The 22,022-nt window shown below is 39.9% G+C and overlaps 1 protein-coding gene across 12 annotated transcripts in view; it reads right to left on the minus strand.

Moving 5' to 3' along the window:
• Positions 1–22,022, minus strand: part of LOC109936317 (coiled-coil domain-containing protein 150) — a 92,680-nt gene that overhangs the window by 45,659 nt on the left and 24,999 nt on the right. For all 12 annotated transcript variants that reach the window (XR_007263533.1, XR_007263535.1, XM_048604557.1 and 9 more), the window contains 5 exons: positions 18,947–19,015; positions 16,765–16,857; positions 15,666–15,749; positions 7,003–7,110; positions 567–695 (listed from right to left, as the gene is read on the minus strand). Coding sequence is in view for 10 of the 12 variants with exons in the window: in XM_048604557.1 (XP_048460514.1) it covers positions 567–695; positions 7,003–7,110; positions 15,666–15,749; positions 16,765–16,857; positions 18,947–19,015 (483 nt within the window). In the remaining 2 variants the exon portion in view is untranslated. The remainder of the gene's footprint in view (positions 1–566; positions 696–7,002; positions 7,111–15,665; positions 15,750–16,764; positions 16,858–18,946; positions 19,016–22,022) is intronic.

Below are 22,022 nucleotides of genomic sequence, written 5' to 3' on the forward strand. Positions count from 1 at the left end.
TGCACTTTCAAATCAATTACAAGACAACAGGTATGAAAAAAATAGGTATTATGGTGTACTTCCTAGACACAGCTTGCCTTCCACACATTGAAGTTTCTTCTGAATCAAACTATGAATAAATAAATAAATAATATATTGTTGAGTACCAAATATGGTTCTTTGATCTCTTCACCAATACTGCAGTGAAGATCATAGGCTGTGGCAAAATAATCGTTCAGACGATAATTCAGTGAATGTCCTTGGAGTTGTTTCCACGCTACTGAACTTCTAACAGAATTATGATCATAGAGTGGGAGCAGGTCCAAGCAGATTCTTATTATCACAACTGAGAAGCACTCAACATACTATCTGAATACTTGGGATGCGAGTGATGAATCCATATCTTTTCTTGTGTGTTTGATATCTATGGAAGTAATACTGTTTAATTTCCAAAATGAACTCTGGATCCATCTGAACTAATATCTGATCATACTGTTTTTCATAAAAGCACTGAAGTACTAGAATCAATTATCCATATTTAACAGTTACTAATATAAAGAAAAAAGCATTTTCATTGATGTTTTCACCTTATGAGTTTCTCTCACTTCCATCACCTCTATATATTTTTTTAGCTTTTGGATTTCTTGAAATGCTTCATCACGAGATTTAGTTACTATTGCAAAATCTTCCTCTTTTTGTTTCAATAGCGACTGCGCCTGGTCAGAAGAGAAGTCAATATATACTGACATGAAACAAATTAAATGCAAGTTCGGCAATGATGCTCAATTCAAAAGGTATGTAGAAATGCCTTAATTCAAACAATTCAGAGAGGTGAATTTTAAACCATTAAAAAAAAAGAATGTTCAAACGCTTAATATCAGAATCGTGACCTGAATCTGCCTTCTGCTGGTTTTAATAGAGGACTAACAGTGGGTGTGCAACCAAACATCACCCAGGAAGTTGCACTAAGTCGGCAACTCGTCACTAAGTACAACCAGACAAAGAGTGTGAGGTTTAAAAATTGGAGAATGTTGGAATCTTAAGGGATAATTTGAAAAATTAATCTCTTTCTAAAATCTAGTTGAAATTCATTTATCATTTAGTTAAAATTGTTAACTACATTGTTAAAATTGTTTCTTTCAGTCTTAGGGATAAACAGGATCCCGACTAGAGAGAGACTAGTGATTTATTTAGATAGCTACTTTGAATGTTTCTTTTTCTTGTCAGCAGTGCTGACTCATCTCTGCAAAATTTCAATTAGTAAAATACAGATGATCTTGCTAAGCACACAAAGTTAGAAAGCACAAAGGGAACAGTTTATGACTGAGTTCAGCTTGATACAGAATGAAAGATGGCAATCTCAAGAGTGAGGGAATTTGATGTAGAGTAGGAAGAGGTGCTGTTCTGACCTTTTACATAAAAGAAATGGGCCAAGAAGAGGAGCCAGCCAGCAGCAGCAGGATGTGAAAGCTGAAGCCTGAAAGCATTAATTGGATGAGCAGATAGTTGAGTAGTCAGTGAGTTTTACGCTTTTTCTTTTCTATAAACAGGAGGACTTTAAATTGGTAACAGGAATCTACAAGTGTTACAATAAAGTTAGCACTTAACTAGTTAAGCCACTTGATATAACAAGAGATTATTATTGGGTTATTTCTTCATTTAGTCAAATTAAATATTGCAGGGCAAGTAATTTGTTGCACCTATGGCATGTGGGAGCTGGCAGAGAGCAGTGTAATCTACAGTAACCACATCTGCAATAAACGTCTACAGTTTGGAGAACTTCAGCTTATGATGATTTGGAAGCCGAGTTACAGACACAGTGATGCATCAAGGAAGATGAAAGTTACTTGGACACTTTGTTGAAAAAGTCAGTCACAACCCTGAGATTATGGTCTTTTGTTTGGATCAGTGCTGAGCATCAGGAGGATTTGACTGCAAGTGAAGTAGACAAAGCAGCAGAGAAGTGGAAAACCCTCAGTCCTTGCAATTTTCCAATAGGTTGAGGTTTTTGCAACGTATATGGATGAGAGTGGAGGCTGCAAGTTGGATGACACTAGTATTGGGAAAAGTGGGAACTGTAACGTTGGGGCAGGCTTCACGTGAACTGTTCTAGCAAATTGTACAATCAAGCCGGCTGAGATGGTTTTGGACAAAATAGTGGGGGTTTAGATCTTAAGAAAGGTGAAGTGGTTAGTCAATTGAAACAACGAGGTAGTACAGCAAGGTAGCAATTCATGATCAAAACACGAATTGCTGAAAAAAACTCAGTAGGTCTGGCAGCATCTGTGGAGACAAAGCAGAGTTAACAGTTTGGGTCCAGTGACCCTTCTTTAGAATAACTCATGCAATTCATGATAACCAGAGTATGGCAGGCACAGACAAAGAGCATAAACCTAAGAATGCACCAGCAGATCAGGCCAGGGATTACAATATAGTATAAAGGTAGAATTAAAGACTCTGTATTTGAGTAGGTGATGCATTTGTAACAAAATGGATGAATTGTTAGTACAGACAAAAATAAATATGGGTCAAAGGGAGGGCATGATATCAGTTACAAGAAGTTTCAGTCCAGTGATGAATATCATGGTGGCAGAATCTTTCAATTGTACAGTATTAAACAGGATGCACATCTACACAGTGTCTGGAACAGACTGACTAAAATGCTACTGAAACTCATTAATAAGAATTGGAACAAAATTAAGGAATTTGAATCAGGTTTTGGAATGATAACATATTAAAGTCTTTAAAAAGATTAGTCATTTCTCATAAAATAACTGGAATCAATCATTCTATTAGGGTAGATGTTGTACCTAATGAAATACCATTGTTATTAAGTAAACCATCAATGAAGAAAGCACAGATGAATGGAAATTGACAAAGCTACTGTATTTGGAAAATCTTGAAAACTGCAATTTACACGATCAGGACACTGTTGTAAATATTTAATGGACTAAGTGTTTAGTCAAAAAGGTCAATTGGACTCAAGATTCACAAGCAATTTGCCCACCCATCCCCCCAAAAGGTTAAAAATTTTAGTAGAGAATGCAGGAAAACGGGATGAAAAGTACAATACACTTCTCCACTTATAAGTGTCTAATTGGAAATATTTTACTTTGGTACCCACTTTTGGCAGTTGTCCTATGGGTCCAATAGCCTCATTTTGATCATCAGAACAGAATTATCCTTCATCCAACAAACTGCCAATTTTAACAGTCTGATTCTCATACCAATGCAATATATATGAATATCTGGATTAGGAGCAGGAGTAGGCCATTCAGCCACTTGAGCCTGTACCATCATAAGATCACTGCTGATCTGAATGCAACCTCAAATCTGCATTCCTGCCAAGCATTGATAAGTTTTCACCCCCTTGCTTAATAAGAATCTGTCTAGGACTGCCTTAAATTTATTCAAGGACTCTGTTTCCAACACTTTTGCAGGAAAAGAGTTCCAAAGACTCATTGTTCAATTCGGCCCTTTATGACCCTCCGGACTGGACATGAACTTCAGCAGTTTCTGGACCAACAGAGTGAAACATATTTAGCTTACTGTTGTTTTAAATGGGCAACCCCTGACTTTTAAACAGTGACTCCTCGTTCTAGGTTCTCCAATAAAACATCCTCTCTTCATCTACCTCAGGATCTTATATTTTACAATCAAGTCACCTCTTACTCTTCTAAACTCTAGCAGATACAGGCCTCGCCCTCATTCCAGATATTTGTTTAGTCAAACTTCTCTAAACTGCATTCATCACATTTACATGCTTCCATAAATAAGGCAACTAATATGGTGTACAGTTTCTCCAGTGTGCTGTATAACTAAAACAACCTCCCTACTTGTGTATTCAATTTCCCTTGCAATAAATAATGACATTCTATTAACTTGTCTAATTACTTGCATAATAACTTTTTGTGATTCATCACACGGACACCTAGATCTCTCTGCACCTTAGAACTCTGCAAACTCTAACCATTTTAGGTAATATGCTTTTAATTCCTTCTGCTAATATGGACAATTTCACATCATTATGTTACCAACATTTGTCACATCTTTACCCACTCCCTTAATCTACCTTTTTGTAGCCTCATGTCCTTGTCACAACTTACATTCCTACCTATCTTTGTGTAGTCAGCAAATTTGACAACCATATCTTCCATCCCTTATCGAGGTAAGTCATATAAATGTAGAGGGGTCGGGCACCAGCTCCAATCCATGTAGACCATGTTACATCTTGCCAAATGAAAAAGACCTACTTATGCCTAGTTTGTTTTCTGTTAATCTGTCAATCTTCTATCCAAGCTAATAGGCTAACCCCTACACCATGACTTTTTAAGTTCAGCAATCACCTTTGATGTAATACCTCATCAAATGCCTTCTGGATATCCAAATATAGTAAATGCAACAGTTCCTCTTTATCCACTGGACGTTACCTCCTTTCACAAAATCATGTTGACTCTGCCTGATTAACCCAAACTTATCCATGCCTCCTGCTTTAATGTCTTTAATATTAGCTTCTAGCTTGTTCCTTATGACAGACATTAAGCTAACTGGCCTGCTTTCTGTCTTCTCCCATTTTTTTGAATAAACGAGAAACATACACTATTTCTCAATCTTATCAAACAAAGTACTTGTTCAATTCATCAGCTATTTCCTTAGTTTCCATTATTAATTCTCCAGTGTCATTTTCTGTAAGATCAATGCTCACTTTCTAACTCATCTTGAAATATTTATGGAAAACCTTATTCTCTGGTTTATTATTTCTGTCTAGCTTTTTTCTCATGCTCAAATATGTTCCCTCTTTTGGTTATCCTTTGCTATTTTTTCTATTTTCTCCAATCTTTGTACAGTCACCTGTCTTTCCACAACTATATGCCTTTTCTTTTGGTTTGATACTACCTTTAACTTCTCTAGTTAACCATGGACAATGGGTCTGACTCTTGGAAATTTCCTTTCTTGTTGGAATGTATCTATTGTGTATTTTGAACTATCTCCTTGAACGTCTGCTGACCTATCCTTTCACCAATTTGCCAATTCATTTTAGCCAGCTCTGCTTTCATGCTCTCAAAATTGCCCTAACTTAAACCTATTAAAAATAGACTCTGACCAACTCCTCTCTCCCTCAAACTTAATGCAAAATTCAATCATAATACAAGTCACTGCTACCTAAAGGCACCTTCACAATGAGATAATTAATTAAGTATTTGACTGTAGAATACCAGGTCTAGTAAAGCCTGTTCCCTGCTTGACGGTGGTGTTACCCTGCTTGACAGTGGTGTTATTCTAAGTGACTATCCCAAAAATATTCTCTGAACTCCAAACTTAGGCTATCTATGCCCATCTGACATTACCCATTGAAATGTAGATTAAAATCTCCTATGATTACTGCCGTGCCTTTCTGACAGGTTGCCATTATTTCTTCCCTTATATTTCATCCTACTGTGTTGTTACTGTTAGGTGGGCATGTACTCATGAGAATTCGTACTTTCACGGAATAGAGTTGGCAACTTAAATAATATAAGATGAATGAGTGCCTTATTCTTCACCATCATTTTAAATTTAACCATGGTCAGTTGATTTTGTTGGGCTATGAGAAGCCCAGTGTAGGAACGGAGATAAGGTTTGCAGGCTGAAGAGGGCTACTGCTCTTTTAGTAATTTGTGGATTCCACATACTTCCTTCAGCCTTCTCCTGTGATTCACCACCCACAATCTTTGCATTCTGCTATAACTCTCCTGACCTAATAACCCAAAATTCAAACAAAAAGCCATTAATCAAATTAAAATGTGCTTATTAAAATATTCATGTATCCTTGTATCATCCATGCCATCTAGGTACTCCTGAAAAATTAGTCCAGATTAATCAAATATTTTAAAGCAGAAATAATTTCTTTAACATAATTTGTACTTCATATCGTATCAAAGCAGACAGTACACCTGACTGAACTGAGCTTCAAGTCTCTGTAGGTAAATCTTATATGTGCTAAATTAATCTGTAGAAGATGGCAAAGTTATAATGATCAATCATATTAACGCATCAAAAGAAAACAATTGGAAAATTAGGAAAATATATTTTTTGCTGGCTTTATTCGTCAACACACAATGTATTAATGGAATATAAGGTCACTTCCACCTGGAAAGGTAAAATGTACTGGGCAGGTGAATGAAGAGATTGACATAACTGGTTAATCTGCTGTTCTCTCTCATGACGACTACAACTGTGTTGCGGCCATTACCACTTCATGTTGCCAGACTTGGAGGTTTTGAGAGGCTGAAATAGGCTAGGGCTTTTTCTTCTGGAGCATCAGAAGCTGAGGGATTACCTTATAGAGGTTTATAGAATCATGAGGGGCAAAGATAGGGTACAAAGCCAAGGTCTTTTCCCCAGGTAGGGGAGTCCAAAACTAGACGGCATAGTTTTAAGGTAAGAAGGGAAAGACTTAAAAGGGACCTTAGGGGCAATGTTTTCAAGCAGAGGGTGGTGCTTGTATGGGATGAGCTGCCAGAGGTAGTGGAGGAGGCAGGCGCAATTACAATATTTAAGGCATCTGGATGGGCACATGAATAGAAAGGGTTTAGAAGGATATGGGCCAAATGTTGGCAAATGGGCCTCAATTAATTTAGGATATCTGGTTGGCATGGACAAGTTGGACCGAAGGGTCTGTTTCCATCTGTACAGCTCTATGACTCTATCTGAACAGGGTGATTAAAATACCTTAAGTAGAGTGGTAGGGACTCTTGTGGCGTAGTAGCAATGTCTTTACCTCTGAGCCAGAAGGCCAGGTTTCAAGTCTTATCTGCTCTGGAGATGTGAACAGATTGATTAAAAATATCTAACCAGAGTGGTAAGGTACAAAATGTGAGGAAGGCATCAAATCAGTGTTAGACATTGACTAAAGCCATGGTCTCTGCCTATTCTCTGTACTTCCAACACAAGCTCATAATGCCCACTGACTGCCATGAGAGCTGATTAAAATTTTCAATTAAAACTCAAGCAGTTATCACACAAATGTTTCAAGTGTATCACCTGAGTATACTTGGTTTCTAGAACTGTGTTACATTTCTGTAATTGAATATTTGCAGAGTTGACATCAGACATGCACTGCAATTCTTCCTGTAATTGCTCCACTCTGGCCTACAAATAACAAAAACAGCAATGATAATGATCTGTTCACATAGCATTGAAACTTAAACAGTCACAAAAATACCATATGGACTTATGATGCGGAATGTTTTCACTATCATTCTTTCATAGAATGTGAACATCAGTGACAAGGCCAGCACTGTGGCCATCTCTAACTGCCCTTGAGAAAATGGTGATGTGTTGCTTTCTGGAAGCACTGTAGTCCATCTGGTGCAAGCACAATCAGAGCACTATGAGGAAGGGAGTTCTGGGTTCTTTTCATCCAGCAACAGTGAAGGAACAGCAAATTAATTCCAAGTCAGGATGCTGTGTTTGGCTTGAAGGGCATTTTTCAGATAATCATTGTCAATTTGGCTCCAAGCCAGCTGAAGACTCTTAACTCCTTCCACATGTTCCCTTTTATTTTGTAAGCCCACCATCACATCGCCCAATTAAAAAAGTAACAACAAGCATTGCACACCAAGGCAGATGTTCATTAGATATTTTCTGATCAACTTATTCAGACATGTTATTATACACATCTGGAGCAGATAGGACTTGAATTTGACCACTGCAGCACAAGAACCCCAAGTGTTATAACACGTCACAGGAACAGATGGGACTTGCAGACAGGCCTTACGGCTCAGAGATAGGGTCATATCAGTCTGTCACAAAACCCAGGTCTATTCCCTCTTTATATCTAACCAATCAGCTCATTAATCAATTAACCCAATCATCTGCTTAACTATTTGTTATATTAACAAATTCCCTTTTAAAACATTTTTTGAAGGTACAAACAATTCTAGTCGAGCAGCTTGTTACGTAGTGGTACTGTCCCTATCTCTAGATTAGGAGTTCTAGATTCAAGTCCCACCTCATGATGTACTAACCACGAAGTGTGCAATAGCACATCTACACAAATTGATCAAAACTTTTCTTGTAATCTTTGAACAAAACAAATGAAAATTAACCAGAATTGTTTTCATACTGTACATCCCTCTACTTCAGCAGCAGGTATGAGAGGGCGAGCTGGGGAGATCCAAAAAGGTAAGTTTGTGTATGAAATACTTGCCTTGTGAGTCAGCGGCCTCTAATTCAGCAGCAGAAGTCATGACAGTATGAGGCGGGGGGCAGCCGGGAAGGTAAGTTTGTGTATAAAAAATATTTGCCTTGTAAATAGGCGGAGCGAAGGCTGAGCAGGAGCAAACACGGATATGGGGACTGCTGGGTAAGTGAACTAATATATTCGGCAGTGGCTAAACCCGAAAAACTACACGCGTAATATCTCCCACCCATCTTCCTCCTCTAAACAACAAAAGACTCTGTGTGGAGGGTCGGTAAGGGGTGTTTTTTTTTCCTTTCTCTTTATCTCTTTTGGCAATTTAGAGCAGAGAGGATGGAAGCTTGGGCAGTTGCATGCTCCTCCTTTAGGACGTGGGAGGCAAGAGTCACCATTAGTCACCTTGCCGACTTCACCTGTGAGAAGTACATCCAACTCCAACTCCTCACAGACCACGTTAGGGAACTGGAGCTGGAGCTGGCTGAAGTCTGGATCATTTGGGAGGCCGAGGGGGTGATAGAGAGGAAGTAATCACACCTAAGTTACAGGATAAAGGTAGCTGGTGACCGTCAGGAGAGGGAAAGGGAACAGGCAGACAGTGCAGAGATCCCCTGTGGCTGTTCCCCTCAATAATAAATATGCCACTTTGGATACTGTTGTGGGCGATGACCTACCAAGAGAAAGCCATAGCAGCCAGGTCTCCGGCACCGAGCCTGGATCTGTGGCTCAGATGGGAATGGGGTAGAATAGGAGAGCAATAGTGATAGGAGATTCAATGGTTAGGGGAACAGATAGGAGATTCTGTGGTCGTGAACGAGACTCTCCGATGGTACGTTGCCGCCCGGGTGCCAGGGTCAGGGATGTCTTGGATCGAGTCTACAAGATTCTTAAGGGGGAGGGTGAGCAGCCAGAAGTTGTGGTACTCATTGGTACCAATGACATAACTAGGAAAAGGGATGAGGACCTAAAAAGTGAATATAGGGAGTTAGGTTGGAAGCTAAAAGGGAGGACGAGCAGAGTAGTAATCTCAGGATTATTACTGGTGCCACAGGCTAGTGAGGTTGGTAATAGAGAGCGAGTGCAGCTGAACACGTGGATACAGAACTGGTGGTAGGAGGGAGGGCTTCAGATATGTGGATCATTAGGATACCTTCTGGGGAAGGTGGGACCTATACAAGGAGGACGGGTTGTAGCTGAACTGGAGGGGCACCAATATCCTGGGCGGGAAGTTTGCTAGAGCTCTTTGGCAGGGTTGAAATTAGTTTGGCAGGGGGATGGGAACCAGATCAGACAACGGGGTAGCTGATGTACAGGCAGATACAACATGCAGAGAGTCTGTGAGGAAGGATAGACAGTTGATAGGGCAAAGTGGCAGTCAGTGTGATGGGTTGAAGTGTGTCTATTTAACGCAAGAAATGTCAAGAATAAGGGTGACGAACTTAGAGCATGGATCAGTACTTGGAGCTACAATGTTGCGGCCACTATGGAGACCTGGGTATCACAAGGGCAGGAATGGTTGTTGGATGTTCCGGGATTTAGATGTTTCAAAAGAAATAGGGAGGGAGGTAAAAGAGGTTGGGGATTGGCATTGCTATTCTGGGATAGTATCAAAGCTGCAGAAAGGGAGTTCGTCGAGGAGGGTTTGACTACTGAGTCAGCGTGGGTGGAGGTCAGAAACAGGAAAGGAGCAATCACTTCATTGGGAGTTTTCTATAGACCCTCCAAAAGCAACCGAGACACTGAGGACCAGATTGGGAGGCAGATTTTGGAAAGGTGCAGAAGTAATAGGATTGTTGTCATGGGTGACTTCAACTTTCCTAATATCGACTGGAACCTCCTTAGTGCAAATAGTTTGGAACGAGCAGATTTTGTCAGGTGTCCAGGAAGGATTCCTGACTCAATATGTAGATAGGCCGACTAGAGCGGAGGCCAAATTGGATTTGGTGCTTGGCAACGAACCAGGCCAGGTGTCAGATCTCTCGGTGGGAGAGCATTTCAGTGATAGTGCTCACAGCTCCCTGACCTTTACTATAGTCATGGAGAGGGATGGCAGCAGATGGTATGGGAAATTATTTAACTGGCGGGGGGAAAGAGAAAGGAAATTACAATGCTATTAGGCAGGAACTATGGAGCATAAATTGGGGACAGATGTTCTCAGGGAAATTCACAATAGAAATGTGGAGGTTGTTTAGGGAGCATTTGCTGCGAGTGCTGGGTAGATTTGTCCTGCTGAGGCAAGGAAGGGATGGTAAAGTGCAGGAACTTTGGATGACAAGACATGTGAAACATCTAGTCAAGAGAAAGAAGGAAACTTACTTAAGGTTGAGGAAGCAAGGATCAGACAGGGCTCTAGAGGGTTACGAGGTAGCCAGGAAGGAACTAAAGAATGGACTTAGGAGAGCTAGAAGAGGGTTTGAAAAAGCCTTGGTGGGTAGGATTAATGAAAACCCCAAAGTGTTCTATACTTGTGAGGAACAAGAGGATGGCCAGAGTGAGGGTAGGGCCAATCAGGAATAGTGGAGGGAACTTGTGCCTGGAGTTGCAGGAGGTAGGGGAGGTCCTCAATGAATAATTTGCTTCAGTATTCACTAGTGAGAGGGACCTTGTCGTTTGTAAGGACAGTGTGAAACAAGTTGATATGCTCGAACATGTTGATGTTAGGAAGGAAGATGTGCTTCATACTTTGAAAAAAATGAGGACTGATTAGTCCCCTGGGCCAGACGGAATATACCCAAGGTTGCTACGGGAAGCGAGGGAAGAAACTGCTGCACCTTTGGTGATGATCTTTGCATCCTCACTGTCCACTGGAGTAGTACCAGATTGGAGGGTGGCAAATGTTATTCCCTTGTTCAAGAAAGGGAATAGGCATAACCCTGGGGATTACAGACCAGTCTTACTTCTGTGGTGGGCAAATTATTGGAGAGGATTCTGAGAGATAGTATTTATGATTATTTGGAAAAGCATAGTTTGATTAGAGACAGTCAGCATGGCTTTGAGAGGGGCAGGTCATGCCTCACAAGCCTTTCTGAATTCTTTAAGGATGTGACAAAACACATTGATGAAGGCAGAGCAGTGAATGTGGTGTATATAGATTTTAGCAAGGCGTTTGATAAGGTTCCCCATGGTAGGCTCATTCAGAAAGTAAGGGGGCATGGGATTCAGGGAAATTTGGCTGTCTGCATACAGAATTGGCTGTTCAATAGAAGACAAAGGGTGGTAGTAGATGGAAAGTATTCAGCCTGGAGCTCGGTGACCAGTGGTGTTCCGCAGGGATCTGTTCTTTGTAATCTTTATAAAGGACTTGGAGAAGGAAGTGGAAGGGTGGGTTAGTAAGTTTGCCGATGACACAAAGGTTGGTTGAGTTGTGGATAGTGTGGAGGGCAGTTGTAGGTTGCAATGGGACATTGACAGGATGCAGAGCTGGGCAAAGAAGTGGCAGATGGAATTCAATCAAGAAAAGTGGATTTTGGAAAGTCAAATTTGAATGCAGAATACAGGGTTAATGGCAGGATTCTTGGCAGTGTGGAAGAACAGAGGGATCTTGGAGTCCACGTCCATAGATCCCTCAAAGTTGCCACCCAAGTTGATAGGGTTGTTAAGAAGGCGTATGGTGTGTTGGCTTTCATCGGCAGGGGGACTGAGTTTAAGAGCCGCGAGGTTATGCTGTAGCTCTATAAAACCCTGGTTAGACCACACCTCGAATATTGTGTTCAGTTCTGGTCGCCTCATTATAGGAAGAATGTGGAAGCTTTAGAAAGGGTGCAGAGGAGATTTACCAGAATGCTGCCTGGACTGGAGGGCAGGTCTTATGAGGAAAGGTTGAGGAAGCTAGGGTTTTTCTCATTGGAGTGAAGAAGGATGAGAGGTGACTTGATAAAGGTGTACAAGATGATGGAGAGGCATAGATAGAGTGGATGGCCAGTGACTTTTTCCCAGGGCGGAAATGACTATCACAAGGGGGCACAATTTTAAGGTGATTGGAGGAAGGTAAAAGGGAGATGTCAGAGGTAGGTTCTTTATACAGAGAGTGGTGGGTGCGTGGAATGCATTGCCAGCAGTGGTAGTAGAGTCAGATACATTAGAGACATTTAAGCGACTCTTCGATAGGCACATGGGTGATAGTAAAATGAAGGGTATGCAGGTTAGTTTGATCTTAGAGTAGGATAATAGTTTGGCACAACATCGTGGGCCGCAGGGCCTGTACTATGCTGTACTGTTCTATGTTCTATGTCGCCTTCTCACACAAATGATCAGTCATAAAATTACTTTTTCTCACATTCGTACGTAACACAATCAAGCTTTTATATTCACTCTCTTTCTTTAAACAAAAAAAAGTAACATCTTTAATCACAAAGTGATCTCAACATAAATATGCCTGTTCTCCTTGTCCTTCTTGATGACAGAGAGTGCAAATTTTGAATATGCTGTCAAAAGAGGCCCAGGGGCTTGCTGCATTACATCTTGCACATAAAATACAGTGTTGCCACTGCACCCAGTTGGAGGAAATGCTTAAGTTGTCAATTAAGCAGGCTGCTTTCTCCTGGATGGGACTGAACTACTTGAATGAATATTAGAATCGAGCTCAATATACTGGTTAATCAGTGGTGAATATTCTATCACACTCTTTAATAATGCTTTCTTGATGGTGGGCAGGCATTCCAGAGTCAGGAGGTGAGTTACTGCAGGATTCCCAACCTCTGACCTGTCCTTGTAGTCAGAATGTTTACATGGCTGGTCCAGTTAAATCTCCGGTCAATGGTAACCACCAGGATATTGATGACCGGGAATTAAGTGATGGTAATGCTGGTGTACGTTAAGGAGAAGTAGTTAGATTCTCTCTAGTTGAAGATGTTATTGCCTACCAAATGTGTGGCAATACATTGCAATTAACTGGTTTGTTAGTTACACAATCAATAACTGGGTTACTAAACCTACAGAAGTACGATATCAGCCAAAGGCACAGCATCAGTTTTCACAAGTGCACTAACAACACTCATTTCTACCTTATTACCACCTTTCTTTCCTCCTCCACTGTTGCTAATTACCAGTGTGCTTATCCAGCATTCAATACTGAGAAGAATGAAGCCACTGTTTTCAGTCCCCACTCCAAACACAATTCCCTAACTACATCATCTCTTTCTCTGGCAAGTTGGAAGTTAGGCTAGTTTGTTCACAGTGTTGGACCCAGATTTTCAATCCCAAGAAGTCAACACATTTTCCACCTTGTCCACTCCCAGCTCAGTAGAAACTTCCTTCAATGTGGATCAGAGGCCTTGAGATGGACATCAGACGCTACCTGAGTGGGTCTCCAGTGCCAAGGTCGAAAGGGCTCACTGGGACTTTTTCCCAGTTTTTGTTAAACATTAGGTCATCTTGCCGTTACCCCTCGCTCCTCCAGCCACTCCCATGCCAACTTTATGCTTACTCATACCCTAATCATCTCTATGTCCAATTACAGACTGCATGCCAAATTAATGTCAGCTGAGGAAGACTTCATCGCATGAAAGAAATACATATATATATGTGTGTATTTATGAAAGCCCATCAATGCTTTCTCATTCCCTTCATTTTTAATCCCTTATCAAAACAAACCTCTATTAATAAGCTCACAAAGTCAACTTATCCTTTGACAATGTCTTTGAGCTGTCAATCAAACTATGAATTTCTTGAAAGGGTTAAGTGAGTTAAGTTTCAGCCATGTAGTCAGTAATAAACAAAGTTAGCAAAGCATATGTAGAGAGAAATGAATAACAAACACTGCATTCAGTGTCAATGTCAGTAGCTAATAACTGTTACCTGTTCCCCTGAAGTTCTATATCAATTTATCAATTACACCTGCAACACTTACAAAAATGTGTTATCAAAAATATAATTCACATCATGTGTTGGAATTTTTGAAAATCATTTCAAAGCAAAAGACATTGGCAGACAGTAGCTAAAACGGTCCATCTGCAAAACGCACAAACTAATTTTTGAGGGACAGAGTCTATGGAACACTCAGTGCAAGGTCACCAAATTACAGAAGTTTAGTAATGGTGTGTATGCTGTGAATGGCAAGATGGCTGGCAAAGGTGGCTAGCATTGTTTGGGCATGCACAGATGGCTACTTGCACTTGCATAGATGCATGGCAAAGATGGTCACTGCTGGTTACTCTTGGTGCTCGCAGTCTTTGCCTGGGCTATGAATCTGATAAAAGGTTGTGACATGCTGCAGCAGGGGATACCCTGGCCACAATAAAGAGTTTCTGGCAGTGGGGTCAAAAAGCTCTCGTATCAGTTGGAAAACGGAACGCTGGAGCAGGCGATTGTACTTCTGGCTCCTTCAAAATTACTAAGAAGGAAACCCTGAGGAAAGAAGGTGAAGAAACAGTAAGGAAACAATTAGCGAAGAAATCTACAATCAAGAAATAAAAAGTTGGAAGTGTAAAAATCTGTAGCTAGCCCATCTCTCTGAACAGACCTGACTCTGAATAAACTGATCTCTGTCCCCTAGTCAGACTCATTCTCAATAGAGATAATTTCAAATTAATACAACAGCCAGTTTTACTAATGCTGAATTTCACTCGATTTAATAGTTGTAAAACCCCACTTTTTCTGTCATAATAAAAGGTGTCTGGTGGACATTTCACTTGACCTCTTGTGTGCTCTTTGGGCTACCCAGAGGTGGTGGTTACACAATTCACAGCCAGTAAAGTGTTGAAGCAGTACATATAACACTGGACTAAGAAACTGAAAACATGCCAGACAATTTGCTTATAGCAAGCTCACATCAGATGATTATCGGATAATCTTTTTTTTGTGATTAGGAATAAATATCGGCTCAGATGCTGGGGATAAGTCAACTTTTCTGTTTCAAAAACTGCCACTTCATTTTTTAAGTTCACCCAATAGGGAGGTCTAGGTTATTATCTCAACTGAAACATGATGTTACAACAATGTAGCATTCCCTCACCACCTACACACAGGAGTGTCAGCCCAAATTATGTCTGCAGTGGGACTGGATATTCAACCTTCTGATTCAGAGGTCAGAGTTCTATCAGCTGAACCATGGCTGATAAAATAGCACATTATACGTGTAACAGAATGACAGGTTATTTTTAAATTAACTGGCTCCTGAAAAGACCAAAGGCATTTGAAGAAATACAGTTGATCATAAAACTGTTTTTTAAAAGTCATAAAGCAGTCAACTTTACAATTCCATGGACTTTCTTTTGACAAAATATATACCAGTGGTTTTGTTGATGAGGAAACACATAGCTATACATGAAAAGGAGGAGTTTGCACACATTGTAGAATTCACTTGATTTTCGTTCCAATGATTTTAAGTGAACAAAATTCAGATTGAATCGATAAACAATAGCTGATCCACTGTGCCAAGTATCTCTCAGGCTGTAAAGATAAAAATGTATCCTTCACTATCTGCTAAATTCCATTAACTGGTATTACTATTTTTAATAGCTCAGTTTCTACAACAAACTGAGAATTTGGTATTAGTAATTTATAATACCTGTAGCCTTCCCTTGTCATATGCCAACTTGTTTTTACTCTCTGTTATTTCAGCAAGGGCATGCTCCACCTGCTCCTGTGCATGCTGGGAAGGAAAAGAACAGATCTATTAAAAAAAGTGACTGGTACGACTTTAAACATTCAGACTCATCATTACCATTATTATAATTGTAGACACAAATGAAATATATTAGGTGTGATTTACTGTGTTACTGATCACAGAAATAAAGGAAAATTAAGTTATTAAGCTTCTCTCCATTGTTTCTGACTTTCTAGCTCATAAGGGATCATTCTTACTTAACAAATCTGCTGAGAAGCCGACAGTTGCAGATTCACATTTAACCTAATTTTGCTTTCCAATTCGAAGAAAAGTAAAATCGGGAAGGGTATGGAGCAGATAGTTGGCTGATCTAATCTGATCCAGATGGTTTTCCACCTGAAAATTAGGTGCAAATCAGAACAGTTACAAAACTCCTTCGGTAATGCTGAGTACAATAACTAATTCCTTGAATATTGTTAAAAAGAGAAACATGTAAGTGAAAGATTTTGTCGTGCAATCAGCAGACAAACACAAAAATGCCACATTTCAAAAACCATAATCATTTATACTAAAGGATAAACAGGTGCTGTATGGTTGGCTTGTGACTTCTAACTTTTATTCACTTGGCAAACAACAAACTCTGGTTGGCCAAGGTGTAGGAATCATCTCCATCCAAGCCTACAATCTCCTCCCAGGACCCTCCTGATTCCTCCTTTCCGCTGCCTGTGGTTTGATATTAAAGGTAGATTCCTTTGACAGCTGGTTAAGCTCTTAAAATGGATGACCATATAAGGGAAACAGACAAAAAAATTCAATCAAATTTGACAGTTAAATTTGGCAGGACACAAAAGAAACCCTTTCTTCCAAGTTTCTAGAGTGCACAACTGCACCCTGCTACGTATATTGGAGCCATGATATCAGTGTTTTCTCAATCTTAATAACATGGAAGAAAAACTGAGAAAAATATTAACATTTTAATAATATTGAAAGTAACACAAAACAGTTCCATTCCTAAACGTGCTTGAGTTTTAAGATTGTTTTTGAGGATTTTATTGCCCACCTGCTGACGTTCTAGAGCTGCTAATTGCTTTACAAGCTGTTCTTTTTCTTTCTCCTGTTTCTCCAAAGCAGCAGTCAATGCACCCACCTTAAGCTGCATAAAATAATTAATATTTTGTTATCAAAATCATATCTCAACTCAAAGACAGAACTTAATTTCTTAACTGACCTTAAATCTTCAAAATCTCTTTACAATAATTGGCAATACTTCTGACGACAGCTGCTTGGACATGTGCTGAGGGTTTCTGAGCTCAAGGTGCTGCTGGAATCACTGATGGACATCTGGATGGATTAATGTTTTCTGGATCAAACATTTCGGGAGGTCACCACCCACAGCCAAACAGAATTCAGAATCATAAGTGGGCAGTCACCAGGAAAAGAAAGAAGAAAGACAATGAAGAAATCCTGATCACGAGCAACAGTGACAAATCTTCAGGACATGTTATCCCAAGCCTGGCACATACGGTGAAGAACCACATGGGGATCCATCAAAGAGTAGGAACGCAGTAGTTTATGACAATACAGTCAAGGGAACAGACAGGTAGTTCTGCTCACATGAAACTCACTTGGCACGTGGCTTCTCTGGTGCCAAGAAAATGGACAGTTCTGTGTCTTGTCTGTTCTGTGAATAACACATTCCTTAACAGTTCTTCTCTATATTTTCCTTTTTCTCTGGATTATTAGGTGAACTACAAGCAAACTGGCATAGGGTAAAAAGGATGAAACAGTTCAATGCATGGCCCAAAGACTGTGGCAATAATGGATTTCAATTCATGGACACTGGTACCAATACTTAGCAAAAAGAGTTGTACCAATGGGATGGTTTTTACTTCAATCATGTTCCAGGATAATTTGCGGTAGTGACATGCCACTGATAGAATAAGGTCACAGCAAATTGATCAATACTCTAAGATCATATGAGGACAGCTTGATTGCCACATAAGTACTGTCATTGACTCCATTACATGTAGAAACCCAACCACATTGACAAATGAAGAGTCTTCTGTGTTCAACTCGCCTTAACAGCTAAAGTGGATAATCATGGCAGTCTGGTCAAAAATGACATTGATCACATGGAAGATGTACTTGTTGGTAGCCAATTGTGAAATAATGCAGATGGGGGTAGCACACTGGCAAGCACTGCTGCCTCACAGCACCAGGGATCCGGGTTCGATTACAGCCTTGGGCGACTGTCTGTATGGAGTTTGCACATTCTTCCCGTGTCTGCGTGGGTTTCCTCTGGGTCCTCTGGTTTCCTCCCACAGTCCAAAAATGTGCAGGCTAGGTGGATTGGCAATGCTAAGTTGCCCACAGTGTCTAGGCTGGGAGGTGGGTCTGATGAGGTGCTGTTCGGAGGGTCACTGTGGGCTCGATGAGCTGAATGGCCTATTTCCACAATGTAGGGATTCCGTGATTCTATGTATCCTCCATGTGGTTCTTCACTTTATGGTGCTAGGCCTGGGACAACATGCCTTCAAGATGCTGTCACCCTTGTTGGTGATCAGGATTTCTTCACTGACTTTCTTCTTACTTTTCCTTTCCTTTGCCTCCGAAAATACTTGATCCAGAAAACATTCAACCATCCATATCTCCATTAGTTATCCCATTGTTCTGATCTCAGATAAGAGGGCTAGACAGGATAGTTGCAGGAAGGATGTTCCTGATATCAAGAGAGGCCAAAACCAGGGCTAAGGATAAGGGGTAAACCATTTAGGAGAAGTGAAATTTTTTCACCCTGAGAGTGGTGAACCTGTGGAACTTGTTACAACAGAAAGCAGTTGAGGCCAAAACATTGTATAATTTCAAGGAGTTGGATATAGCTCTTGAGGCTAAAGGGATCAATGCATATTAGGGAAAAGTGGGAACAGGCTATTGAGTTGGTTTCAATGTGAAGAAATGAAGATAAATAAACTGATGCATTACACATTCCAGTGAATTATCAGGGTGAAGTATTACAGAGTATTTTTACTGTAACATTCTCTAATTTCACACAAAATCTCAGCACTACACTCATCAGCAGTATTCCTTGTTCCCAAAAGTGACAGCAAAGATGGTATAACAAGGTGTAGAGCTGGATGAACACAGCAGGCCAAACAGCATCATAGGAGCAGGAAGGCTGACGTTTCGGGGGTATATTTGAAGACAAGCGATATTGATAACCAAAGAATCTATTACTACTGCACCTGCTTTTCAGTCAGCTGTTTCTCAAATTTGTTCTTCTCCTCTGTAATTTTATCAATTGTTTTATTTGTCTGCCAGAAAAAGAAAAATGGATGACTTTTGTAAACCACAATGTTTAAACCACAGCTTGATGAAACAAAAATAAACATAAATTGAGGTTCTAAGCTACAATTCAACACAATTTCTTAATCCTGAATTGGCAAACAAGACTCAATTATTAAGAAAAGACAAGTAAAATATAAGTTAAATTATGTATCACATTTTGCAGAAATACTTACAACAAACTATAGTATAAAAAAAGCATGAATCTAACCATTGTTATTTGAAACCCAAAAGCTCCTTAGAATGGATTGAAAGAGAGAGGGTGAAGAAAAACTTAGTGCAACAATAAAATGTGTTCCTACACATTAATCAGGGTTTTTTTCAGAAGATAGGACACTGCTAGTGACAGCCAATGATAAAAATTGCTACATTGTTATTACATAAATTCATAATTACACCTAAGAAATTATATACATCTACATTTAATTTTATCATTGTTTTCATAATGAGGAAATACTGACAAAGCTGCATTTATTGCTCAACCTTGGCTATCCTTTGAAGGTTGCTGTGAGAATACCTGTTGAAGCATTGCTTTCTTTGTACTTATAGCATCCCATAAGTGGGTGAATAGGAGAGAACTGCATCATAGGAAGGCCGGAGAGGCACTGGAATGAAGAGACCATACTAACAAGAAGCTGTATGTAGTGAGCAAAGCAGGAGTTGGCACCTGTGTTAGAATCGTAGGATCTCTGCAGTGTGGAAGCAGGCCATTTGGCCATCACCTGACCCTCCGAACAGCATTCCACCCAGACACACCCTACTAGCCAATCCCTGTAACCCCGCATTTCCCACAGCCAATCCACCTAGCCTGCACATCCCTGGACACTATGGGCAATTTAGCATGGCCAATCCACCTAACCTGCATATCTTTGGACTGTGGGAGGAAACCGGAGCACCCAGAGAAAACCCACACAGACATGGAGAGAGTCGTCCAAGGGTGGAACTGAACACTGGCGCTGAGGCAGCGGTGCTAACCACTTAGCTACCATGCTGCAAAGTAGCTCATTGGACAATGAGCATGGCTGGATAAATGAAGCATTTCAGTGAGGACAATACTGCTGCAAAAATGAATACGCTGGCAAGTAGAATAAGCACAGAAATTGACCCAATGCTATATGTCAATAATAGGAATAGTGATGAACACAAAGACACCAATGAGGTGAATACAGTGGAAATGCCTTATAAATATTTACCAAAAAATATGCACTCCAATAAATACACTGCTATATTGCCATGCTCTGGTCAATGTCAAATATTATAATTAGAACTGACAAGAGTAAACTGAAATTTGGCAAAGCCAAGGACATGTAGTGGGTAGTATTACATCTACTGCCCATTCTGAACCCTGGTAAATTCCTCAAAAAAAGAATCTGGAATTAAGGGTCTAATGATGACCATGAAATCATTGTCAGTTGTTGGTAAAACCCATTCAATTCACTATTGTTCTTCAGGGGCATCGACTCCAGACCTACAGCAATGTGGTTGGGTCTTAACTGCCCTCTGAGCAATTAGGGATGGGCAACAAATGCTAGTCTCGCCAGAGATACCCACATCCCGTGAGTGAATTAAAGAAAAACACAATCTTCCATACCACTTGCGATTATTCCTCACACTCTCAGTGGTCTTGTGTCATAGCAGTAGCATTCCTACCTTTGAGCCAGGGTCCAGAGTTCAAGTCCCTGCTTCAGGGGTGTGTAATGACATCACTAAACTGGATGTTGAAAAAATTAAAATGTCTGTACATTTTAAAGTTAAAATTCTCCCACTCAGAGACAATACTTCAGTATGTATCAAGGCCAACAATCCTGCCCAATACCTGACGAGTGTTTTCCTTTAAAAAATTTGAAATAGACCATATAAATTTCTTAATCTTATATCATATATCTAGCTACGTGATCCTGAATGGATAATTTTACAACTCCATGTTATATATAGGATTGTAATGTTCACGTTGCCAATTTTTGACATTTGTGGGGATATGGAAGCTTTATGTTAAGTGAAAAATGTGGAAGCTTTATGTTAAGTGAAAAATGTGGCAGAGAAATAACATTAAGCCCAAAATTAAGTAAGATTTCGCTATTGGCGTTATGTGTCAAATTAATTTTATGTTAAGGTTAAATATATTCACAGTTAAGGTGGCATATATTTTAAATTTGATATATTTTTATAATTGGAATTATATTATTTAATATATTTCAAATTGCCTGTAAGATATTAAAACACTGCTAAAAGAATTCAAAAAGTTGAAACTGTTCATCTTGCACTCATCAGAACTGGGACACAAGAAGCAGACTTAAGGAAAAGGGAACATCATTTTATACGGAATGACAAGAGAGTCCTGATTCAGCAAGAACAGTTAATTATCTTAATCGGGTAGATTCTGATTGATTCAGGCTGTTGCTTGTGGAAATAGCAGAGAATTGGCTGAGACCATAATCCCTTTCTTCAAGTTTGTCGCTTATGTTCTAATTCAGAGGGCATGACAAAAAGCTTCAACTTCTTTTTGTCCATTTAGCAATATTTAAGTTCTACAACATTAAAACATTTAAAATAATAAATGATTTCAACAGTTTGATACTGCATTGTAAGTGGTGCTGTGACCCACAATACCACCTACCTTTACATGCCTGTCAAACAACTGAATTCAACGTGTGTGAAAGTTGGCTTGGACATGAGCACAGAATGGATAGTATTGCATTTGCTGCCAGTTTTAGACCCTTCTAGGTGTTCAAAATTAAAAATTTAACAGGGTTTAGAATGAGCAGTAATAGTAATACTACCCACTATATGTCCCTGGCTATGCCAAATTTCAGTTTACTCTTGTCAATTCTAACTGCAATATTTGACATTGACCAGAGAGTGGCAGTGTGTTTATTGGAGTGCATATTTTGGTAAATATTTACAAGACATTCCCATTGTATTCACCTCATTGGTGCCTGGAGAACTTCTGTCTTTGTGTTCATCACTATTCCTATT

Source organism: Rhincodon typus, chromosome 13, assembly GCF_021869965.1.
Source record: "Rhincodon typus isolate 14 chromosome 13, sRhiTyp1.1, whole genome shotgun sequence".
Classification (NCBI taxonomy): domain Eukaryota; kingdom Metazoa; phylum Chordata; class Chondrichthyes; order Orectolobiformes; family Rhincodontidae; genus Rhincodon; species Rhincodon typus.